At 40.2% G+C, this 25,722-nt stretch overlaps 1 protein-coding gene across 1 annotated transcript in view; it reads left to right on the plus strand.

Annotated features, from left to right (window-relative positions):
* Positions 1-19,439: 19,439 nt before the first annotated feature.
* Positions 19,440-25,722, plus strand: part of FAM81B (family with sequence similarity 81 member B) — a gene marked incomplete at its 5' end in the record, with an annotated part of 84,715 nt that continues 78,432 nt past the window's right edge. Inside the window, 1 exon segment of the mRNA XM_081090255.1 lies at positions 19,440-19,659. Within this exon segment, the coding sequence (XP_080946381.1) occupies positions 19,440-19,659 (220 nt within the window).

Below are 25,722 nucleotides of genomic sequence, written 5' to 3' on the forward strand. Positions count from 1 at the left end.
TAGTTGTTATGACAATTAAATGTAAAAGCCCAGCCTGACACTTGCCAAGTGATAGCTGCTAACATTATTAGTCATTGGGAATTTCCCTTGGAAAGGGTAATTAATAATGGAACCACCTGAACAGTATTAGCCAACACCCCCAGCCAGGAGCTGACGTGCCACACTCTGGCACCAGGAACTGCATTTCCTGGTCCCTTGGATGTCACATTTTCTGGCAAATACCTAGTTAGAAATTTTAGGCAAATCGGCACTTTCAAGAACTATAAATATCACCACCACCCAACAGCAGGGATGGTGTTCTGTCTTGCTTGTGTTGTTTACTTCTTTCTCTCAGAGAAGAGAACCAAGCTGGATAGAGGCCCAGCTATGTGCTACACGCTTCTGCAATCCCCTGCCTACCATTGTATGTCTGCTCTGAGAATAAACTGCAGTCACAGTTTAACAAGGATTTTAATTTCCCAATGAAACAAAAGCTATACCATAGACAATCTGCAAATCATCTCCGCTGACAGATTAGTTCATGTCAGTTAATGTCAATAAAAAAGGAGCCAAATTTAAGGTGAATAATAGGGACTTGAATCAGGTCCCATCAACCTGCTCTTTGTTCCAAGGTTATCCTCACATCACAGTGACCCAAGGTTTTCTTTGGACAAAGATGTCGTTCTCTCCCTTCTCCCCCTTCTCTCCCTCCTCTTCTCCTTTTTCTTCTTTAACTCCCTCTCTCTCTCTCATATCTTTTTCATACATTCCAGGATGATTTTTATTCTTACAGGCCTTCCTCTGAACCATAACATAGGCACTGACTTAAAAGGGAGATGACCTAAGTATCTTTGGCTTTGTGGCACTGTCCTGGGCACCCGCTACATGCCAGGCTCTCTGCTGAGTGCTTTACATGCATCATCACTTTACATGCATCATCTCAATTTCTTCCCCAGCAACACAATGAGCTAAATGGTCTACTCATTTTAAAGACAGAAGACATACTCAGAGAAGGTAAGGTACTTGAGCAGGGTCCAAGTCAAGTCTCCTGGTTTTCGGCACATTCTCTAGAACACCAGAGGCTGGCATGACCTGAGCCTTTGCTCTACAATTTACAATGAATGTACATCAGCGTACATCAGCTCAGAGATTCCTACTTATAATGAAAGAATTCTACACTTCTGAGTATGAAATTGTTCACAGTCTACATGTATTTCCAAATACATTCATCTCTACCTAACTGGGGATAATGTGGCATTCTTGTGGAATGCTGGAATAATCCACCAATTCTGGCTGATTTGATGTTGTAAGGTGCTATCTGGTACTACATGGGCAATTGACATATTTAGAGTCCTAGGAACTACTTCAGCAATGGAGTAATCAATCATTCCCAGCCTCTGTTCTTTCCAGTTCAGCCTACATCATGGTGCCTTTTACTGTTTTAATTCCCTACTCCATTTCATGCCTTAAAAATTACCTTTATCCCTCTGAAGTGCCTCTGCTTAACATTCAAGGCCATGTACAATCTAGTCCCAGTGCAATATTTCAGCTTCATCTTCCACCAGCCCCCACACCTGGATAGCTTTTCAGTCAAGTGAAACCATTCAAGGTGCCACTCACATGACCTTTGCTCTACAATTTATAATGAATGTCTCAGTTCAGAGTGGCATGGAGAGTACATTTATCTTCAATAAAAAGCAACAGAAAGTTACCACAATGAGACACCACTTATTCCTACTAGGGTGGCTATAACAAAAAATGGTAAATAACAAGTATTGGCAAGGATACAGAGAAACTGGAGCCCTCATGCATTGCTAGCAGGAAAGTAAAATGGTATAGCCACTACGAAAACAGTGTGGTGGTTTTTCAAATGGTTAAACATAAAACTACCATGTGATTCAGAAATTTTACTCTGAAATATATATATAAACTAGTTGAAAGGAGGGACTTGAACAGATATCTGTATACAAACATTCATAGCAGCATTACTCACAATAGCCAAATGGTGGAAACAACCAAATATCCATCAATAAATGAATGAATAAACAAAATGTGGTATATACAAACAATGGGAGTCAGCCATAAGAAAGAATGAAATTTGTGCTACAACATGGATACACTTTAAAATCATTACACTTATCTTAATCAATAAAGAAAAATAAATAAATAAATAATAAAAGCATTACACTTATTATAATAAGCCAGGCATGAAAGGCCATGTATTTAATTATTTAATTTATATGAAATGTCTGGAATAAGCAAATCCATAGAGACAAATACCAGATTAGTGGTTTCCAGGGGCTAGGATCAGGGGAATGGAGAGTGGCTGCTTAATGGGTATTGAGTTTCCTTTTGGGGTGATGAAAATGTTCTGGAACTAGATAGTGCTGATGGGTACACAACATTATAAATGTACTAAATGCCGCTGAATTGTACATTTTAAAGTGGTTAAAATGATAAATTATATGCTATGTGTATTTTATTACAATAAAAATTTTAAAAGTCTTCAGAAATGATTTCTAGACACTGCTCTATTTACACAGTAACTCACTTATCCAAGGATACTTGCCTTGAGGAGAAATGCACTCCGAGCCTAATGCAACTAATGTTTATTTGAAACTGATAAAAACAAAAAAGTACCATCAACTAATATCAAAACAAAAGAACTGGGTCCTCTTTTTTTGTTATTAAAACTCCAGACATGTCCGGCTGACGTGGCTCAGTGGTTGAACGTCAACCTATGAACCAGGAGGTCACAGTTTGATTCCCAATCAGGGCACATGCCCAGGTTGTGGGCTCAATCCCCAGTGTGGTGCATGCAGGAAGCAGCCGATCTATTATTCTCTCTCATCATTGATGTTTCTCTCTCTCTCTCTCCCTCTCCCTTCCTCTCTGAAATCAATAAAAAAATATATATACTAGAGGCCCAGTGCACAAATTTGTGCACAGATGGGGTTCCTTGGCCTGGCCAGCGATCAGGGCTGATCAGGGCTGTCTCACTCAGTCCTGATTGGGACCAAGGGAGGTTGGCCCGCCAGCCCTGATGGGGGTTGATCAGGGCCCGCCAGCCAGCTAGGGACCACAGGAGGGCTCCAGGGCATGTCTGACCCTCTCGCCCAGTCCCGATCAGCTGGACCCCAGCAGCAAGCTAACCTACTGTTTGGAGTGTCTGCCCACTGGTAGTCAGTGCATGTCATAGTGACTGGTCGACCAGTTGACTGCCTGCCCCTTGGTGGTCAGTGCAAGTCATAGCGAGCAGCTGAGAGGCCTTAGCATATCATTAGCATGTTATGCTTTGATTGGTTGAATGGCCAACAATGACCAGACACTTAGCATATTAGGCTTTTATTTATATAGGATATTTAAAAACAAACAAACAAAAAACTCTAGGCATGATGTATGACATGGTATATGGCTAAGAATTGGGTAGTACTAATATATTTTGAGAAATTGATCAAATTGGTCAAGGTGTACTAGATCCAAATCAATTAAATAAATAATCATCCATGAGAAATACCCAAAGGTTTTTAAGATTTTTATAACTATACTAGAAGCCTGGTGCACAAATTTGTGCATGGGTGGGGTCCCTCGGCCTGGCTGGAGTTGAGGGCCGATGGGGGTCGTCTCGCCCAGTTCTGATGGGGGCTGATGGGGGTCGGCCAGCCGGGGAGGGACTGTGGGAGGTTGTCTGGCTAGCCGGGGAGGAACTGCGGGAAGGCTCCAGGGTGTGTCCAGCCCTCTCGCCCAGTCCCAATCAGCCAGACCCCAGCAGCAAGCTAACCTACCAGTTGGAGCATCTGCCCCCTGCTGGTCAGTGTGCGTCATAGCAACTGGTCGAGCAGTCGATTGAACAGTCGACTGATAGGTTGGACACTTAGCATATTACGCTTTATTTATATAGGATTCCTGAGAAGCTCCATGACAGTGAGCTTGGGCCCAATCTCACCATGAATAGTAGCATTTCAGACATTTATCCATTGCCACTAATTACCTATTAATCTATTAGTCAGTAATAAAGAATGAAAAATATTTTGCAATCTACGTATACTCAAAGGTAAGGACAGCCTTGGTACATTCTCACTTTTCAGGAATTGGTAAACAACTATAAAAGTTGTTCAGCAAATCAAATCCAATTCAGCAGTTAGTTTCTATAAAAATGGATTTACTTTCCAAACAACTTAGGGCAAATATAATCAAAAAAGAAAACATGCACTCCTTTTACTATTTGGAGCAATATGCTGCATAAAATTTACAATAATTAGAACTTCAGCCATTTATTAAGAGATACATTATTCCTGGTGTCATTATGGGCAATTGATTGGAACAAAGAAGTGAAGAAAAACATTGTACAATGTTTGTCAGTCTTCCCCGTTATGGTTATTGCTTTTTGAACATCAGTTCTGACTCCAGGACCATTCAAATTTATTCATTCAAATATTATTATCTGAAGGATGGTGCTAGGCAAGATAGAGCACATATTGCATGGGAGAAATAGCCGTGACTTTTGAAACTAGAAGATTCAGATTAAAATCCTTCTCCTGCTTCTTTCTAGCTGGAGAAATGAGCTCCTTAGCCCTGGTCCTACATGACCCCCATTTGTAAAATGGGAATGACAGAATAATCTGTCCTACCTACTTCAGGAGGTTGCTCTGGAGATTAAAACGAGATTTATATCACAGATTCTTACAGTCTCAGGAATTAACAGCACCGGCACTTCTGGAATAGATGAATGGGACCCTGGCCAGAGAAAGACTGCCTGGAAGTCTCCTTAGGAAGTTAAAGCTCGTGGTCCTCGCTTTCCCCATTCTGCACAGGCCAGCTTCTCGATCTCTCACACACCAGCAGAAGGCAACCCAGAACCCACCCAGCAAGCGGATAGTGAAAAGGCCTTGATGACATGGACACTAGACTCTACAGAATGCTACCTGTTTTACTGACAAGTATTTTATCACCTGTGCCTATAACAATGTCCAACACATAGGAGGCACTTGGTAAATATTTGGGCTTCAGACACAGCATTATCCCTAGACTTTTCAATTACATGGGCCAATCATTTTTTTTAATGACTAAGCCATTTGAAGTCTGATTTCAGTCATTTGCAACTAAGGTTCTAACTGAAATACCACCCTGCTAAATAAATCCACCTTCCCCAAAATCCCAACAAAATAAAACATTCCTGGGGTATTCCTTCCCTAGTAAAGCCTGTGCTCATAAGGTAGCACAATATTCCACCTGCCCTTGGACTAGGTGAAATAAATCCAAGTGCAGTTGTCTGTGACTTAAATTAGAAATCAAATGATAGCTCTTTACTACTTTCTCTTTACTTACAGCTAACCCAACACACTCTCTTCATACCCGCTTCCTTTATGATTATTCAATTGACTTTCTCAGGAGATTGTTAGAGAGAAAAATCTCACCCTACAAGATGAGCAGAGAGTTTGTGTTCTTCTGATACTAGAGGGGAGGGAGCAGAGACCACATGTGGATGCCCAGCTCCAAACAAAGGGCTGAAGAGTTCTTAGGAGCTGGGATGGGATGGGGTGGGGGGTGGGGGGGGGTCATAGGCCACCTGTGTTTGCTAATTGGCCTTACCCAAAGGAAAAGCAAACTTTTCTCACACCTTCAAAATTGGAGCAAGATGCCAGAGAAAGTTAGGCTCCTGCCCTCCTACAGAGACTGGGAGAGATGGGGTCTGTCGCCTTCAGCAATTACATTTCAGAGGGAAGGCTCCCAGGTTCTTGAGAAAGGCATTCCTGGGCATAAAACCTTCAAGAGGCTTTTTAAAAGATTTACGTGTCAAAGGGACAGAGGAAGAATTTACAATGACACATTTTCTACAGTAAATGCTCTAGAAATAGGGAGGTCAGAGGCCTAGAGTCAGGAAGAAGCCTGTCTAACATTTAGTCAAGCTAAGGGAACTTTAAGGCCATCTTTGTTAAGGCCTATGAGAAAACAACAGCAAACTGATTTTTATTTTTTTTTACAACTTACAAAACATCTGTCAAAGTGGTTTAATTTCACTGGATTTCTTTTTAAGAGGAATAAAAACACTTAATTATTCAGGAAAAATTTATGGGCAGAGTTAACCTCATGTTCAGCAAAAGAACTTATATTCCTCTGTCTGATGCCATTAGTTTTCTTGGGATGCCATGAAATCTGTACTGAGTAGACAACCTCTCACAGATATTTCCCCTGAGTTCAAACACTGGCTGCTATGACCTGAATACAACAATTTTGTAGTGTTACCAACACAGAGGAAAAGATTCAGTAATAGAAATCAAATAAAGCCCTTTTATTGCAGTCATTTTGAAACTTATTTGGTGGGGGGAGGGAGAGCTAATGAAATGTATAAGCCATATTAAAGAGAAAACAGACGTAAGGAGTTGAAGGAAAATCTCACTCTTCTCTCAAGCTATGAAGCCCCTCCTGGATTTCCTTCCCTTCCTACAAGACCCCTCAGTCAATCAACTCAATGATATCTTCCAGCTTCCAAAATGTACTTACCTACTTGACCTTGTACCTTAACCCTACCCTAACAGTCCCTAAACTTGGATCTTTTCAACAATTTACTTTCTCTGCCATTACTGTTGCCGTGTTTAATTTTATTGGAGAGATTTCACAACTTTTATCTACTGGAAGAATTACATATGTAAAGTTTCTACAGACAGAATAATGCCCCCACAAAGATGCTCACATCCCAACCCCCAGAATCTGGGAATATGTGGCCTTACTTTCAAGTGTGATTAAGTTAAAAGTCTTGCCAAACCGGTTTGGCTCAGAGGATAGAGCATAGGCCTGCGGACTGAAGGGTCCCAGGTTAGATTCTGGTCAAGGGCATGTACCTTGGTTATGAGTGCATCCCCAGTATGGACTGTGCAGGAGGCAGCTGATCGATGTTTCTCTCTCATTGATGTTTCTAACTCTTCTATCCCTCTCACTTCCTCTCTGTAAAATAATCAATAAAATATTTTTAAAAAAAGAAAACAAGTTAAAAGTCTTAAAATTGGGAGATTATCTTGGATTAGCCAAGTGGACCTAAGGGACAAAAGAAAAGATGTGACAACAGAAGCAAAGAGATGGAGTGGTGTGCTTTGAAGATGAAGGAAGGGGTCACGAGCCAAACAGTGTAGGTGTTTGCGAGAAGATGGAAAAAGCAAGGATGCAAATTCTCCCCCTGGATCCTCCAGAAGAAACACAGCCCTGCAGATACTTTGAGTATAGCCCCATAAAATTTAGCTCAGACTTCTGACCTCTTGCACTGTAAGATAATAAATATGTGACTTTCCCAGGTGGCTGCCAAAGATGGCAGAGAGGTAGGTCCCGCTGCTCAATGACTAATGCCATCTCCTGGCCACCAGGGACCATCATGAGCAAGCAGGTACTTCTGGGCCAGAAGATGGTGGCCGTGTACTATAAGGGTATCAATGTTTCTGGCAACCTCTACAAAAACAAAGGCAGACCATTCAAGGTGCGCTGCCCCTCAAGACCAAGGGAAGCCAGGCTGCCCTGGACCCCCTGCAGGTCTGATGGGATCCTGTTGCCCTATGATGGAAAAAAAAGCAGGTGGTGCATTCTGGTGTCCTCAAGGTTGTGTACCTAAACACTATGTAAAAATTTGCATATCTGGGAAGCCACAAGGTTGGCTGAAAGTATCAGTTGGTGACAGCCACCCTAGAAGAGAAGAGGAAGGAGAAGGCCAAGATCCATTACTGGAAGAAAAAACAGGTCATGAGACTATGGGAACAGAACGAAAAGAACATGGAGAAGAAAACTGACCTATACTCAGAGCCCCTGACGACTCACAAACTCCTGGACTGCACCCAATAGACCATTTATTCTTTATGCTTGGCCTGGCCTGCCCTTCCACAGCGAAGTGGGAAAAATGAAGAGGGGAACATGCCATGAAGTCATAGCAGAGTGAGGGAGAGAACAAATCCGGATGGAGAAATATGCTGAACAGGCTGGATCAGAGTCCCAGGGGCGCCACAGTGAGAGGATTCAGCCCAGGTCCACAGCAGGATCCCCTATAACTCTGTCAAGCACAGTTTCTCTTGCTCAGGTGAACAAACAGGCCGTTCTCTCACAGCAGAACGTGGCTGGCCCCCCAGGCTTTCCATTCAGTGGCGAGGGCGCCATCTGTCTACTTAATGGACTACATTCTGAAAATAGTTCATGCTTAGATGCCTACAACAAACCAACATTTCCAACTAAAGCAACAATGAGTTAACAATACTGAGTTAATTATTTCCAATGATTTTTCTCTTAAGATATATTCACTTTGGACCATATATAACCAAAAATCTGCAAACCATGTTTTCAAAAATTATGAATACTAACATTTCTATATTCTACTTATAGGGTGAAATTGTTAAGGGCATGATCTTTGGAATAAGACTGTGTGGTATCCAGAATTGTGCCCCACCCCCCCCCCACCCCCCAAAAAAATTGCTGATGGGAATTAACTTTGCTCATGAGCTGACCTTACAATACAGAGATCATCCTGAATTATGTTATCAAAAGGGTCCCTTAAGTATACAAGTGAGGCAAGTGGGGAGGTGAGAGTGATGCAACACCATGAAAAGGACTCCGCTTGCCTTTGCTGGCTTTGAAGGTGGAGGAAGGGGGTCAGGAGTCCGGAAGGCAGGCAGCCTCTAGCTGGAAAAGGCAAGGAAATGGATTCTCCCCTTGAGCTTCCAGAAAGGAATACAGCCCTGCTCTACCTTGACTTTAACCCAGGGAAACCTTTGTCAGACTTGTGACCTCTAGAAACATCAGATACTAAATTTTTGTTGGTTAAGATGCTAAATTTGTGACCATTTGCTTTGGCAGCAATAGGAAATTACATGGGTCAATTTCTGACTATCATTCAGCACTGGTGGGAGTTTGAGAAAATTACTTAACATTTCTATTCCTATTTATTTATTTGTAAAATGAGATTAGTAATATTATCTACTTGAGGGTGAAATAATATTTAAAACAATGCCAGATGCATATTAAGTACTCAATAAATGTTAAATGCTGTTATTGTAATGTTATTGTTGTTTTGTATTTACCTTCCTCTTTGATGTTTATCATGATTTGACCTAAGAACTGTATGTGAAATGTATGGGGTTTTTAAAAATTCATTTAAGCAGCACAAGAAAAACGCTTGCTAACTTTTAATAGCTTTAAAGTCCTGAACTGCCTGGAGTACCTTCTTAGGATGTTTTGTTTTTAGCTTTGAACACCTAAATCATCTTGCTTATTTCTAACTTGCTAGGACAAGCTATTCTACACCATTTTTTAAAAGAACGTTTTTACTTCTTGAGGACTTAATTACAGTGCTGCTGGTTGATGAGTCTGCATTGTAAACTAAGACCTTGAAATAAACACAGTCATTTCAGTTCTTGATACAACTGAGTGAAAGTGCATTCTCTGATTAGCTTGTCGGCAAGGCCGTGACAATGGGATAAAATTAGTCACACTTGCCAATGACCTCATACTTAGTACAGATGTGGCCTTTTCTGAACCTTTCTTTCTGAAACGTATTGTGTTGGCTATATTTGGTGTGTTTATGGTACATCTAGCCATTTTATTTGGGAAGTGTAATAAGTGTTTGCAGTATTTGATTAACTTAAATAATTTACATTTTCACAAGAGAAAAGTTTTGTTAGACACATAAAACATAAAGTCTTTTTTATTTTTAATAGGTTCTGGGATCCTCTGAGATACCCCAAATCTAAGCAATATTCATCTTTATGCCTATAAAGAGTGAAGAGTCCTATATTATTAATAACTATACTCTCAATAGTTATTAATAATAGAAATGTCTTCTATTGTTACTGAAAGCAACATACATTTGAAAGTATAAAAGAGCACTGTTTAGAAAAGAGGTTTTAGTAACTCACCACATCTGTACTAGTTCCCATCGCTGACGAAAGAGAATAGATTGAGCTTCCTTATGTGCCACTCACTCATTGATTTATTCATTCTTTCAACAAATATTAAGCTGTGTAATGTTCTAGGAATTATGAAACTCCTTCAAAAATAAATCATGTATTGTTTAGGAATATATATATATATATATATATATATATATATATATATATTCTAATTGATTTTAAAACCCACAAAATTCACAATAGTGCTGCCTCTGGGGAAGGTAGAGAGGTGGGCTGGGAAAAGAATATGCAGGTAGCTGCAATGGTGTGGGCAGTGTTGGGTGGTAATTCTTCAGATGTTGGTTCTATTATAATCTTTTATATTATACATACACTTTATTTACAGTCAAATATTCATTTTAAAATGGAACAACCAGTTTATGACTTAAGGAGGTTGTAGTCTTGTATGCTCTCCACAACTCAACTATTTCTTATGTTTTGCACTGTAACCATGGCCTTTCAGCCCTCAATTCTTAGGAGCGTTGCCTCTTTCTTTAGGGAAAACAAAAGCTATATACACCTAATTTTTTTTAAATCCTTGATTAACATTATTATGAACTTACATGTGATTGCTTGTCCATATTCAAAGGCCTGAGGATCATCACTGTCTAATGAGAAGAACAATGGGTATACTTGCTTGTTTCCTTCCCGTTTCCTGCTAGTTGAGGTTAAGGCCAGGTAGAGTCAGCCCCAGCACATTTCATGTATAATATAGTGTGAAATAGTTGAAAGTCAAGTTTCTAAACCCAGTTCTAGTAGTAAGTCATTGCATGACCTTATGTAAGCAACAAAATTCTCTGTATTTTATTTATTTGTTTGTTTGTTTATATTATTTAATATGTTGCAGTGACATTGGTTAATAAGGCTAAATAGGTTTCAGGTGTGCATCTCTATGACACATGATTTGTATACTACACTGTGTGCCCACCACCCAAAGTCAAATCATCTTCTGTCATCATATATTTGGCTCCCTTTACCACCTTCCACCCTGCTTCCCTCGAGGAATACTGTTGTCTGATATATATATATATATATATATATATATATATATATATATATATATGAAATATTACTATAAGGACTCACAGGATCTATTATTCTGGTGACATTTGAGGAGGGAAAGTGGGAGACTCAAAGACAGAGGGAGATTCCCTGGGAACCATTCTGTACCTTTCAAATTTTGAACCACCAAACATATCTCCTATTTGATAAAGAAAGAATAGATGGATGAATGAATCACAATATCTGGCATAAAATAAGTGTTCAAAAATGCATAGCTTTCATCCCTGGCTGGTGTGACTTACTTGGTTAGAGCCTGTTCCTGTGCACCAGAAGGTTATAGATTTGATTCCCAGTCAGGGCACATATCTGGATTTTGGTTCAATCGCTGGTCAGGATGATCAACAGGTGTATCTCTCTCACGTAGATGTGTTTCTCTCTCTCCCTCTCCTATCTTTCCTCTCTAAAAATCAAGCAAACAAAAATTCTTAGTTTTTATTCTTTGCCAACCCCATCTAAATTATTTTAAAACTAAATATACACATTTTAACCCTTACTAATTTCTCCAATAATTTCAAATATTTGATTTCCTCCTTTAAACAAAATAAACAGTAGCCCTAGCCAGTTTGGCTCAGTGGATAGATCATCAGCTTGCAGACCCCAGGGTCCCGGGTTTGATTCCTGTCAAGGGCACATACCTCAGTTGCAGGCTCTTCCCTGGCCCGGGCCCTGGTCAGGGCATGTGCAGGAGGCAACCAATTGATGTGTTTCTCTCACATTGATATTTCTCTCTGTCTTTTCCTCTCTCTTCCACTCTCTCTAAAAATCAATGGAAAAATATCCTTGGGTAAGGATTAAAAATAATAAAAAAAATAAAATAAACAGGAAATCTGCCAGTTTTTTAAATCCATATTTTCCTACGGTATCAATTGCAGAAAATAAAATAGAATCCTGTACCTTTCGGCAGGTTCTGAATACACACACACACACACACACACACACACACACACACACACACTAGTGACCCGGCACGTGAAATTGCGTGAGACCTGGGACCCCGGGGCTCCTCGATGGATTGTCCCAAAGAGGTAGGCCGGAGCTGGGGGTCCCACCTCCACAGCACACATGCAGCATCAAGTCCTTGCCCACCAATGCGCCTCATCACACACGCAGTCCCACCCACCTGTGTGTGCCCACTGCACACACAGCCTCCTTGTGACGGCATGAGGGCCTACCGACCACCTAGGCTATTATTAGTATAGATATATAGCCCATTTCAAACCCAAACTGAACTCAAGGACATTAGAAATGAGAGAACAAGCTCAAGACACCTCTGTACTTCCCAAAAGGGAACAAGGTGAACTCTCTGCCTGCAGAGCCCAGCCACGTCATCATTTGGATTCAGCCTCCTCTCCCCATCTGACCTTTATGGCCACCTTCGAGCAGCACAGAAATTTCTTTAATTGAAGAGCCAACAAACAAGAAAATGTTCCAGGAAAGGGAAGAGGCCAACAATGCTACAAATCCAGTAATCCAAGCAGTTGGGAGTATGGACAGAATAATTCAACTTTATTGTATTTTTAATTTTTCCTCCAATTTTTCTATTGGATTAAGGCAGGGGTCCTCAAACTATGGCCCGCGGGCCACATGCAAATACAAATATTGTATTTGTTCCCATTTTGTTTTTTTACTTCAAAATAAGATATGTGCAGTGTGCATAGGAATTTGTTCATAGTTTTTTTTAAAAAAAAACTATAGTCCGGCCCTCCAACAGACTGAGGGACAGTGAACTGGCCCCCTGTTTAAAAAGTTTGAGGACCCCTGGATTAAGGCAATCACCCTTTAGCTATGACTTACCATTTTTCACTCTGTTTCCTAGATCATTTTTAGATTGTTAATATGCTGGAATAGGTTTGAGCCATTTGGTATTTCCTATTTCTACTCTCGGGTTATCTGCCTCCTTAGTATTTTCCATCTTTATGAGTGTTGGTTCTTTTTTAAAAAGTAGATTGAGCACTGGCCGGTGCTATTCAGTGATTAGGATGTCGGCCTGCACACCAAACGGTCACAGGTTAGATTCCCAGTAAAGGGCACATACCTGGGTTATAAGTTCACTCCCACCCTGCTCAGGGTGGGTGCAGGAGGCAAGCAGTTGATGTGTCTCTCACATTGATGTTTCTCTCTCCCCACCTCCCTCCCTTCACTCTCTGAGAAGCAACAGAAGACGTATCCTCATGTGAGGATTAACAAAAATAAATAGATTGAGATATCACTGTTTTTATTTCCTTTTAACTTCATTTATCACTTCTATCATGCTGCTTGATAAATATTTAATCAACAAAATGTGTGCAGATATAGAGATTATATGATATGAGACAATGAAAAGTCAATAATAACCATAGACAAGGATACTGAAGGTGAAGCAGTGCAGTCTTGCTACAGGAGGCACATGCATGGGGAGATGAGGAGGATCTGTGGGGCCAGAAGAGGAGGAAGCTCCTGTGGTCGGAGGGGGCTGGATAGGTTTTGTTAAGGAAAAGGCCTTGCTGGGAGCTAAAGAATTTGGATAAAGGAATGAAGAGAAGAGAACTTCCCAGGTAGGAGATTCAGGGTGGGTAAATGTATGGAGAATGGAAAAGTCTAAGCACCATTCAGCCAGGAGCTGTCAGCTTGAGGCAATATTTCCCAAGGTGCGGACCATGTAACATGAGAGGTACTAAATGATGTTAATTGATACAAGGAAAATTATTTCATATTTTTTCTTTATTGATTTAGAGAGAGAGAGAGAGAGAGAGAGAGAGAGAGAGAGAGAGAGAGAGAATGAATGAATATATCATCAATTTGCTGCTCCACTTATTTATGCATTCATTGGTTGATTCTTGTATGTGTCCTGACCAGGGATCGAACCTGCAACCTTGGAATATTGGGGACAATGCTCTAACCAACTGAGCTACCTGGCCAGGGCTGTTTCATATTTTAATAGTTGAAAACCATACATATAAAGAGAGGCTAGACTTATCTAAAACAAACAGAGGTAAGGAATCCCATTTGTGAGTTCCCGCCTTTAGTCAGCACTACATCTGACACCTCAGGTTCCTCAGGAAGTCTCCCAGAGTCCTCAGCACCCATGTAAATTCCAGGACCAAGGACATTCTGATGGAGTGCAGCAATAAACGAATCTCAGGACTAGAGCAACCATTGTACGTTTCCCCCATTACTGGAGACCCACTACCCACATTGTACTCTGCCTGGGAAGGCCAGGTGGGGGCTGTCACCCAGACTGAAGATATGGGACCATGGAGGGGTTCAGCTATTTGGCAAAAGACTCAGGATAGTAAATTTATTTCAATTTTAAAAGTGAGTTGTCTTGGAGGAAAAACGGTCAGTAGTAATTCATAAAATGAAGAAAATGAACTGGGTCAGTGGTTACCAAATGTTTGTGGATCTTATGCAGTACTAAATTTTCAAAGAACAAAAGAAGATATGCTGAAAGGCCTAAAGGTTAGTATTTCCAAATATGGCAGGGATCAGGTAATTTATCACTAATCCTGCTTCTCCTTCCACCTGAGCACACAGCTAACCTGTATGTCTCAGCCTCCTTTGCTATTAAGTTTGGCCACATGGTGAATTCTGGCCAATGAAATGGGAATAGAAGTGATGTGCTCCACTTCCAGCCATTACCAATAAAATGCTCCCTCCTTAAATCTTCCTTCTTTTGCTACCCTTGCTGGCTGAATGCAGAAGACTTTGGGGACCTAGGTGAGGGCAGAGCCACAAGGTGGAACGAGGCTGGTTCTCTGAGTGAACATAAGTAATATTCCCTGTATTCAGATTTCACTTGAGGAAAACAAGAAATTTGTTGGGTTAATCCATGGATATTTAAGAATTACAGCAGTTGTCATTATTTACCGTAACATATATACCAAGTGAGGACACTTAAAAAAGATACCATCTGCTATCACAAAGAAAGGACATTTTTAAATAAAAATTGAAGGAAGCATCCAAACTCTAGAAACAGGAGCAGTCCTTCAGATTGAAAAGCTAGTTCTCTGAAAAACTCATTGCCTTGAATCTGATTTTTCTTATTTCACCATGAATGAGTGATAACTTCATTGCAGACAATCATTGGTCCATGAACCAACACTGAACCTGTGGGACACGTGACTCTCCATTCAGTCAGAACTCAAGTGACAGGCTGAATTCACCTGCTCAAGTAAAGTTGCCAGGGGACAGCCTCTCTCTGTCTCTGTGTTGCTTCATTTCCAGCAGGCTCTGTTTACATGGTAGCTTCCAGCCTCCAGGCTAACATAAGCATAGCTCCTTGAGAAGTCCCAGGTCAGTGAGTGTTCACCCTAACCAAACACTGCAGCCAGCAGGACAGGAGGTGCCGTGTGGCCAGGCCTGGGTCATGTCCAGGGCTGATTCCCCATAGAAAATGAGTGTGTTCTGTTACCCAAAGAAAGGAGAATGAGCCCCCTGGGGCCAAAACAGCAGCTCCCCACTACAGTTCCCAGTGCCCTTCCAGTGCTAAAGTCCTGCTTGTGGCTGGGGCAATCTGACTTGGAGAAGCTGAGAGAAGATCACAGTACCATATGGGATTCCTCACAGTTGGCGCCATAATGCGCAGAAGACCTTCAGTGAAGATTCTGCCTGGCTTTTCAGTGGGATTTAAAACAAAGTGTGGGAGGAGAATTTTAGTTTGCAATGAAGCACTTTGAAGATGAGGGGCAAATGTATAGTAATCAAGCAAGCAATATATTTCAAATAAAATGTGTTCTTCTCCGTACCAAGATAGATGTAGATGCCAAATTCTTGGGCTCATTAATGTAAAATGTGAGTGTTGTTTAGTCTTAAAAGCATAGAAACAAATGAGATAAATTTGGGATAGTTAAAAACACAGTTTCTCCATCTATCATAATATTTTTACATACTATTAGTGTCATACCAACTGTGAAAAAAGATTCAAGCTAAAGATATGCAATACTTTGTATTACCGAGTCCACATAATTGTTTTCTCTCCTGAAATCTGTTTCCTTTCTTCATTCTTAACTTGGTGATTCTTGGTATAATTAAATGTTCTTTTTCTTTACCCAGATTAGTATAGAGTTTCAGGCTTTCAATTCAAGTCCAATAGAATTTAATATCTCTCCAATTCCTTTGAAAGACCTGCACTATCATTTTTGTTTCTTTCACTCTAATCACACTAGGATACTGGATTTATTTTCCTATTTCTAACAGTCTAGCCTGGACTCATAAAATGTAACCCAGTACATATCTGCCAGAAATAATTAGACAATGAAGAATTTTCAAATCTAGTTCAGATAAAAACTACAATATTATTCTCCATTCACTGCTGTTCTTCAGGCTATTTTTTTCTTTTCATCTCTGCTGTCAGAATTCAGTCAAGAGTCCTTCAATACAAGTGCTCAATGTAGTAATATTTTTCTGCTTCTGTTCATACTTTTCTTCTTCTGTTCATACTCTTTTCTCCCAGGCAAATATAAAGGCTAACTCTTGTCTTTATTGCTTCAAGACTCTCTGCCCTGAATCACATGTGACATTGCACTTTTATTTATTTATTTTTTTATTTTTTTAATATATTTTATTGATTTTTTACAGAGAGGAAGGGAGAGAGATAGAGAGTTAGAAACATCGATGAGAGAGAAACATCGATCAGCTGCCTCCTGCACATCTCCTACTGGGGGTGTGCCCGCAACCCAGGTACATGCCCTTGACTGGAATCGAACCTGGGACCTTTCAGTCTGCAGGCCGACGCTCTATCCACTGAGCCAAACCGGTTTCGGCATGCACTTTTATATTTTTCCTCAAAAAAGAGAAAATAAATCTATAGTACTACACATCTGCTTGCTATTTCTAATCTATCAAAACATCAACCTGTTTTGGAAGTTGAGTATTCATAATTATTAACTATGATGATCAAATATAAAGATAAAATTTGCAGATTTTCCTAAGATATTTGACATTTTTAAAGTACTCTGAATTAATCAGTTATTCATTCTTTTAGCAAATATGTTTTTGAGCCCCTGATCGTGCCAGGCATTACGGTCAAAAAGCTGAAGACACAGCACTACGCCAAACACTAGATCCTGCCCTCATAGAAATTATATTCTAGAAAAGGAAGCAGGAAGTAAACACATAAACAACCACAACAAAATGTTGTTTTGTGAGAAACAAACTGGGTAAAGAGGTTAAGAGTAAGTGATGGGGAATACCTAAGGAAGTCCTCTCCAGGGACATAACATCTGAGCTGAGACCAAGGGGATGAGAAAAAGACAGCCACACTATGGAACTGGAGGGGACTACCTTCTAGGCAGAGAAAACACTTGAACAAAAGTCTAGAGGCTGGAAAGGGTTCACCAAAGTCAGGGGACAGAAAGCCAGTGTGGCTAGATCATCTTCACTCATCTCCATGATCACCATGAAGTCCAAGTTAAAAATACTTTTCTTATATCGATTACATCGTTTTAATTTCCTGGAAAGTAACTTACTCCTTAACTTTAATAATGACTTACACAGTGAAGTGGCTCTGAATTCTCTGATTGAGTCTGTCTTTAACTCTAGAGAAGCCTTTTGAGAGTCAACCTTTTAAAAGCATCAGCTACCACTTCAGTGGTCAGAAAGAGTTAATACACCTCCCAAAATGCCCAGTTTACTGCCAAGAAATCCTATATACCGTGAGACAATCTGCCTGGGTATTTGTCGCCATCTGGTATTTAAAACAAATCGCATTGTGCAGAACTGGCCAATATTTTAAAAACATAATACAACCAATCTAGGTTTCAAATGCACACATCCATTCAACCAAGACTTTAAGTGCCCTGGTTTTAATACCATTCCATTCTAGCAAAATGTCATGTACAAAAGACTAAATGAGCAGGGCTTGACTGTCTCTTTTGAGCTCAGCAGGATCCTAGTGTCTGCTCCATCTGCTTCCTATAAGTACTGGGCCAATCAGGAATCAGCCAGTTTGAAGAGGACAAATGCTGACTGCTTCCCCAGCTCTGCTCCAGTTCTGTAGCAACCGGGAGAAGATACTTCCTGGGCAAGGAATGGAATAATCATTGAGAGGATGAACTTTGACATCAGGGAGACTCTGGTGCAAATTCTAGGCTGGCACTCACTGGCATTGAGAACTCAGGTAACTTACCTGACTTCTCCAAGATTCACTTCTGGCAACTGTAGAAGGATAGTAACTACGGATTTGATTTGTTGTGAAAATTAAGTGCAAGAATGTACATAAAGTATGTGGCACTGGGTGGTGAACAATAGCAGGTATCATTTTTATTAGTCTTGATAATAAATTGTATTCTTCAGATGAGTAGAGGAATACCTGCTAAGCAATTTCCCATCCTCATAGAGAAACAGCAGGTGTTGAGGGTATATAAGTCCACCAACTTACCAAGGCTTCCTTGCACCAGTTCAATTGCTACATCCACCTGAAGGCTAGGGACCTCAGAAGGGCCACTCACCTAGGGGCCCCCAATGATGAGGGGCCTCAGATGTAGACACTTTAGAGAAATGCCCTGCAAGGTGATTCCAACATGACCTTCTTACTGCCCTGTGCCTTCTCTCCAAGGGTCACCTGGATTCCCAAGTGGAGAAATTAGCAGTGGGTAGCAACTTCTCTTTACTCACCAGTTCTAACACAGCTCCATTAAAGCACTGTCTCCTGAATATCTGGTGATCTCAAGTTTGAGAGAAATTAGAAATAGCTGCTTCTCTGAACAGATTGTTGAACCTCAGAGGGAAAGCAGGGGAGGATGGGTGGGAAGAGATCAACCAATTAAGTTGTATGCATATATGCATAACCCATGGACACAGACAATGGGGTGGTGAGCGCCTGTGGGGGAGGGTTGGGGAGGGGACAATGGGAGAGAGCTAGAAGAGGTTTATGGGGGGAAAAGAAGACCTATGTAATACTTTCAACAATAAAGAATTTTTTTTAATATTTTTTTATTGATTTTTTACAGAGAGGAAGGGAGAGAGATAGAGAGTCAGAAACATCCATGAGAGAGAAACATCGATCAGCTGCCTCCTGCACATCTCCCACTGGGGATATGCCGGCAACCCAGGTACATGCCCTTGACCGGAATCGAACCTGGGACCTTTCAGTCCGCAGGCCGACGCTCTATCCACTGAGCCAAACCGGTTTTGGCTAAAGAATTTTTTTAAAAAATAGCTGCTTCTCACACATGATCTAGAACGTTCTACCCTGGATATAGAGGGAAACACTTGAAACTTACAAGTGATTTCAGATACTCATCACTTGATAGCACAACCTGCTACCCATAACTTAGTAACAGCCAATCAGCTTATGAACCACTCTGTTTCTTCGAATCAAAACAGGCTCTGTTAAAATGCCAAGTTGCCTATAAAGAAAGAATTCAGGACTTGAAACATTACTTTAAAGCAACAACCTAGAGAAAAACAATTCCCAGTCAATTCTGAAGATCCCTCTACTTGGTGCTGGCACCTTCCTCGACCACTGATAATGGGCTTCCAAAGGCTAGGATCCCAGCAATGGCCCCAGTGGGCTCCGCATCCAGATCCAGCTGCCTCTACCTGGTGATGCGAACATCGACAGGAAGCTTTGAGGCGCTAGCTCTCTTCCAACCGCTTGTGATCTCCTCTTGGCCTGTGACCCAAGGCTTTAGCCCCATTTTAGTGATGGATTATCTGGAAAGCCCTCCACCGAAGAACCTCTTAAGGGAGTCATCCCTGTGCCACGGGAAACACTTGAGTACATGGCAGTGACAGAGAGTCCACTCCCACAGCTGCCAGAGCTTCTGCCTCCCTCTGCCCTCACCTCCTGCCACTCTGTTCCTCACTCAGCCTTCCTGGCCTTCTTTCAATTCTTCTCACACAACCAGCTCCTCCCTGCCTCAAGTCTGGGAACATACTGTTTTTTTCTCGTTGGAATGCTTTGCCCAGAACCAGCACATTCTTTGCAGGATCCAGTGCAAACTTAAAATGCAGGCATTTTTCTTCCAACCTTATCAAGAACTTAAAGATAGAGACAGCAGCCTTCACACAAGGCTTAGGACCCTTTGTTCAGGTTCGGTGCCCTGAGCAAATGCACAGGGCTTACACCCCAACCGCTGGCCCTGCTTTTTCGTCTGCTCTTCACATGGCCAGCTCATCATCCTTGAAGTCATCATGTCTAGCTATTCTTTCAGTTCCTTTTTATTTTCTTTATAGCATCTATCACAATTTTAAATATTAATGAATTAATTAGATTACTTTTGAGGGGGCCTATTTCCCCCGTTCCACATCTTTTTAGACTGTAAGTTCATAAGGGCAGAGGCTATGTGTACCCTTGACCATGGATCCCCAATACCTAGAAATGTCTCTGGCATATGTAGACACTTAAACACATGCTGCACAGACGGGTTAATTTATGTTCCTCTGCTTTCAGCTGGAAGCTACTAGTAATATTGAAATTTCAGCGCATAAAAAAGTAGCCAGTGCTTGCGTTCGGTCAGTGGAGTGGTAGTCTCTCCTCATCTGAGAAACTGCCTCTTGTTTCCCAGCCATGGCTTGCTTTCTAGAATCATTTCATTGCTTTTATGATTTCTGATCCACCAAAACTTGCAGATTTTTCTTGTATAAAGAACACATCCCAGTCTATATCGTCATCATTTATTTTTCAGCAGTTTTACCATGAATTCTTTAGGTCTGATTTTCTTTGTATTTAACTTGTTTGAGGCGTAATGCTTCTCAAAACTAAGGCTTAATGTCTTTCATCAGTTTTGGCAAATTTTTCAAGCATTGCATCTTCAAATAATTCCTCTGCTCCACTCTTTTTCTCCTTCTCCTGGAACTTCAGTGGAACATATATTACCTTTCTCTGTATCTTCTCTGTGTCTTTCACTCTCTTCCTTATTTCCAACCTTTTGTTCCTTTGTACTTCATTCTAATATTTTCTTCTGATCTAGCACTATTCATTAATTCTCCCTTCAGTGGTATCTGTTCTTCTGTAAAGTACAACCTTGGAGCCATTGATTTTATCTTTTTAACTTTATTTTTATAGATATCCCCATTTCCACCCCTTTGCCCACCTCCACCCTGCCCCCTGCCCCTTTCCCTCTGGCCATCACCCCACTGTGGTGTCTATGGGTTATGCATATATGTTCTTTGGCTAATCCCTTCGCCTTCTTTCACCCAGTCCCCTCCTGCCTCTCCTCTGACAGCTGACAAGTCTGTTCCTTGTGTCCATGCCTCTGTTTCTATTTGTTCGTCAATTTATTTTGTTCGTCAATTTATTTTGTTCATTAGATTCCATATATAAGTGAGACCACTGTATTTCTCATTTCATTTTATTTTTAGGTCTTTGCAAAAGTTTGTAACCTTGTGTTTTATTTCCTTAATGAAATTATATAGTTTTGAATTTTATTATCTAGATCCAGTGAGGATCTGTTTTAGTTAGTATTTTTTTTTATCAAATTCTCTAGTTTCCTTTTATACCTTTTTTATTGAATGCCAGCTATCACAAATTTAAAATAATAGATGTAACTTGAGCCCTATGATATCATTATCTTTCTCCAAAAAGAATTTACCTTTACTTCTGGTTAGCACCATGAAGGATTCGCTTAAAACAATAAGGGGTTGAAATTATTTGAACCTGGGCTTCAGCACCTGAGAGCACTGGCCTAATTTCTACACACCTTACTTGGGCAGTGGATGGATCTGTGAAGTGCCAATTCAATGCATACAGGTTTATCAGAGACCTGCTTCCTTCCATTTTTCTCCCAGCCACGAGAGTCTGTTGAACTATCTCTTCAGCTCTTCAGGTTCTCACCCGTTTCTGGATTTTGTAGGTAATTTTGGAAAAGCAGCCCAAAATTCCAAGCTCACCTCTCTGGGTTTACCTACCCTGGATCTTAGGCCCATAATTCTTTGCAGCCTTGGTAGCTCTCTGATGCTTTCAAAAGATGATTTTCATATTTTGTTCAAACTTTTTTGTTGTTCTTAATGGAAATTTTACCATTCTGCCTTTATTAGAAGCTAACGCATGATGTCTATGCTTTTAGATTACCAGCATAGTTAGGGCAAAAGTTAATTAAAGCTATTCTCTCTGTGAACTAAGAGTATTCAAAAGTTTTAAATCTGAAAAAACTTAGTAATACCTGAAATGACTTTAGGCGGCAAACTTTTAAATTTTAATATGTATGTATCGATTTTTATAATTGCCTTTCCTTCGTGTAAAGTTAAAAAATTAGTTGCCAAAAAAATTAATGGGAAAAAAGATGGAGCTTGAATGTGGCAAAAATCACTGATCTCATTCACAAGTAACTGCAGCTTGAAAACATTGAACTTAAAAAATAATTGTGGGCAATTATAGAAGTGTGAGAGAGACTCTTCTTGGCTTTATTCTAAATATAAATTAATTGTTCATCTTGGGCCCTAACTTTAAAACATCTGGCCTCTCTGTTATAAGAACACTTGTGACAATATTGGGCCTGCCAAAATAATCCAGGATAATCTCCATTTCAAAATCCTTCACTTTCCTTGATCAGGTGGCTCAGTTGGTTGGAGCATCATCCTGTGCACCAAAAGGTTGTGGGTTCACTTCCCAGTCAGGGCACATACTTAGGCTGCAGGTTCGATCCTTGGTAGCACGCATATGGAAAGCAACCAATCAACGTTTCTCTCTCACATTGATGTTTCTCTCTTTATCCCTTCTCTAAAATCAATGAAATTGATAAACATATACTCAGATAAGGATAAAAAATCCTATATAATAAAGAGCTAATATGCTAATTAAACCAAACAGCAGAATGACCGTCCAGACAAAGCCAGGGCTATGAGGGCCGAGGCAGCTGGGGCTGCAAGGGCCAAGCCCCTTGCACAAATTTTGTGCATCGGGCCTCTAGTATAATAATAATGAAAGTCCTTAATCATATCTGCAAAGTCCCTTTTACGTTGTATGGTAGCATAGTCACAGATTGCAGATATTCAGTCCACTATAGTAGATCAATCTGAGTACTAATTCCCCTGACCACAGAGATTTTTCAAGCATGAGAATATAGCCCTATCAGAGACAATTATGGGAATTTCTAAAATTGGCATGCGGATGTTGAGAAATTTAATCTCTTTCTACCATTGTTGTTTGTCTAACACACTGTGAATGGCCGTCTTGCCTGACCATGGATAGAGACTAAGGCAGACTCATCTCACTGCCATCACAGGTCGATTCACTCTCTTTAGGCTAATTTGATTTTTTGATATTTTTGCTTACTAATGAAATTGTTTATCTGTCAACTTATCTCTAATTTATAAATCAGATGCCAGGTTATTATATTATCCTGGTTTAACTGATTCATAGAGGAAACCTTATTTTGTACTCACACTTTTTGTGATCAGAATTTCTGCTTTTCTTCACATAAGGAAAAAAAGAAAAAGCTACATGTGGCATCTTTGCAATGAGAATTTAGCTGCACCTTTCCTTCTTATGCCAAAGTTCTCTTCAGTAGCAGATTTCTTTTCCAATTACCTTTGCATTTTTAGCCTTAATTTCTTTTTCCAGAATAACTCATTTGTTTAATTATCCAGTAACATTCATTTCAGTAAACTGAGTTGAGACACTATCTACAAGGAGCCTAAGTGATTTTCTAAAAATACTGTATCCTTTGTAGAAAACAGAACCCTGAACAAAATTTAAACATGGATTTTTTTTTAAAAGCATCTAAATTGCTTTCATAGTAAGAATCAACATTTCCTCCTTCTATTTAGAGATTTTTCTTCACAGAATAGCTTACTCCATGAGAAAATAAATTGAAGTTTGGGTCAGTTATCAATGTAGGTTCCTGAGCCCTCCTCTCCCTAGAACACTCACAGACACAGACATAGACACACAGACACACAGACACACACACAACTTTAATTTCTAAAGTTAATTTCTAATTCAGGATTACACAAGTTCTCCTTGTGATGTCTCAGGTTATTATGTACTAAGCCCCATACACTTACTTCAGACTTTAAAGCATCTTTGGGATGGCCAGGAGGTCCAGTCTGGCTTTCTGTGACCACCCTGCGAACCACTAGCGGCTAGTGACTAGCCCAATCAACCAGTCATTGGCAACAGGAATTTTGGCTCTATTGCCAGCACATTTGCTGTTGACAACATTTTTATCTGACTTCTGCTAAAATTAGCCTCACTTGGAATACAGTCTTTCTGTTTCATCCATATAATTACTGGCCTTAGAGTGCCTTCCCAAAGCTGTTGTTTATAATGATTCATGTAACAGAAAATACACAACTTGCTTCTTGAGAGCAAAGCAATGACAATTCAATCCTGTGGCAGGATTGGGCTGAACCAAACTCAACCAATCAGAACCAATAACCTTCAGATCCAGAACTTTCCCTGGAACTGTTGGGATAGAAGCTCTGTTTCCACTGAGATTGCTGAACTGATAAGATGATCGTCTAGACCTCTAAGTGGCCATCTGACCACCGATGGGAGGAGCTGCCTGAGAATGAAGCCATCCCAGAGGAAGCGGAACCAGGATGGAGAGAGCCAAACCTAACACCATCCTATGACCACTGGCTCTTGCCTAGCATGTTGCCTAGACTTTATAGTTCTGGGAGCTAATAAGCTCTTTTGCTTGAGTCATTTTGAGTGGAATTATCTATAAAATTACAACAAAAAAGAATTCTGAATCATAGACAAGTAATGAGACCAAAATGGGTCAGTAAAATCCTTGGGTTTCAGGGTCAGATCTGATACGAATGAGTATTGTTGACTCAATAGGGGTATAAGTTACTATATGCTATACAAAAGAAATTGAGATTCTCATAGTGTGTCAAAGTTAATGTCTTAGACTCCTGATTGTACTTGTAAACAAAGAAGAGTTATATCTTCCATTGTGTCTAATTTTAAGAAAATCTACAGTCCTTCTTTGCTAATTGAATTAATTTGAGATAGATTAATAATACCATCCATTAATTATCATTAACAGTCAACCTCGTATAGTAAATCAACCTTCCATGAAAAACAGTTTACAGTTTTAAGTGGAAAGACACAGTTTTTGCAGCATTCTAATAAATTGGGTTTCTATTTGTACAATAGTCACATTTGAAACTTATAAAACAATTATTGAAATTACTCAAATTGGTATCTCATATATTTTAAGGAAGCTGAATGCACTTCATAGCAAACAGAGACAAATATTCAATTTTATGATGACAAGATATAGAATAAGTTTATATTTAACTTATAGTAACTGTTCTGAAACTATTTGTCACAATGTAATGGCTGATTTAAGTCTTGTCTTCTCAAATATCATGTCAACAGACGGCCATTCTTTCCTGGTTCTTTATAAACAATTTCTAGTTGGAACTGAAAATCTACCAAATTCAGTTATACTTTCTAAACAAACTTGATTTATATAAAATAAGCTTATAATTTTTGGATATTCACTTGGAAATTCCTATAGGATGCTCTATCTCACAACTCATATTGTTATCTGAGCAGCATCAAAACCCCATAAAGTCATGCAGATAAAAATGTAAAAGATTCTTTTCCATGCACATTTAGAACAACAACCCTTCATCATGTCTTACCTAAAGAAGTCGGGTCCTGACCACCTTGTGCTCTATTTCTCATCCACGAGGTCACATGCCTTTTGGGGGGAAAGTTTGACAAAGAACATTGCTTTGGACTCATTCTAAAGACAGAACCACCTTGACTGACTGAAATAATTCCCGTCTCGGTCCACCTGTAAGTGTCAGATTTCCTCCCCACAGAGGCTCCATGTACTGCAGACTGAGAGGGCACCCAGGTTCGGCTCAGCAGGAATTCCAG

This window comes from Myotis nattereri, assembly GCF_964212035.1.
Source record: "Myotis nattereri genome assembly, chromosome: 4".
Classification (NCBI taxonomy): domain Eukaryota; kingdom Metazoa; phylum Chordata; class Mammalia; order Chiroptera; family Vespertilionidae; genus Myotis; species Myotis nattereri.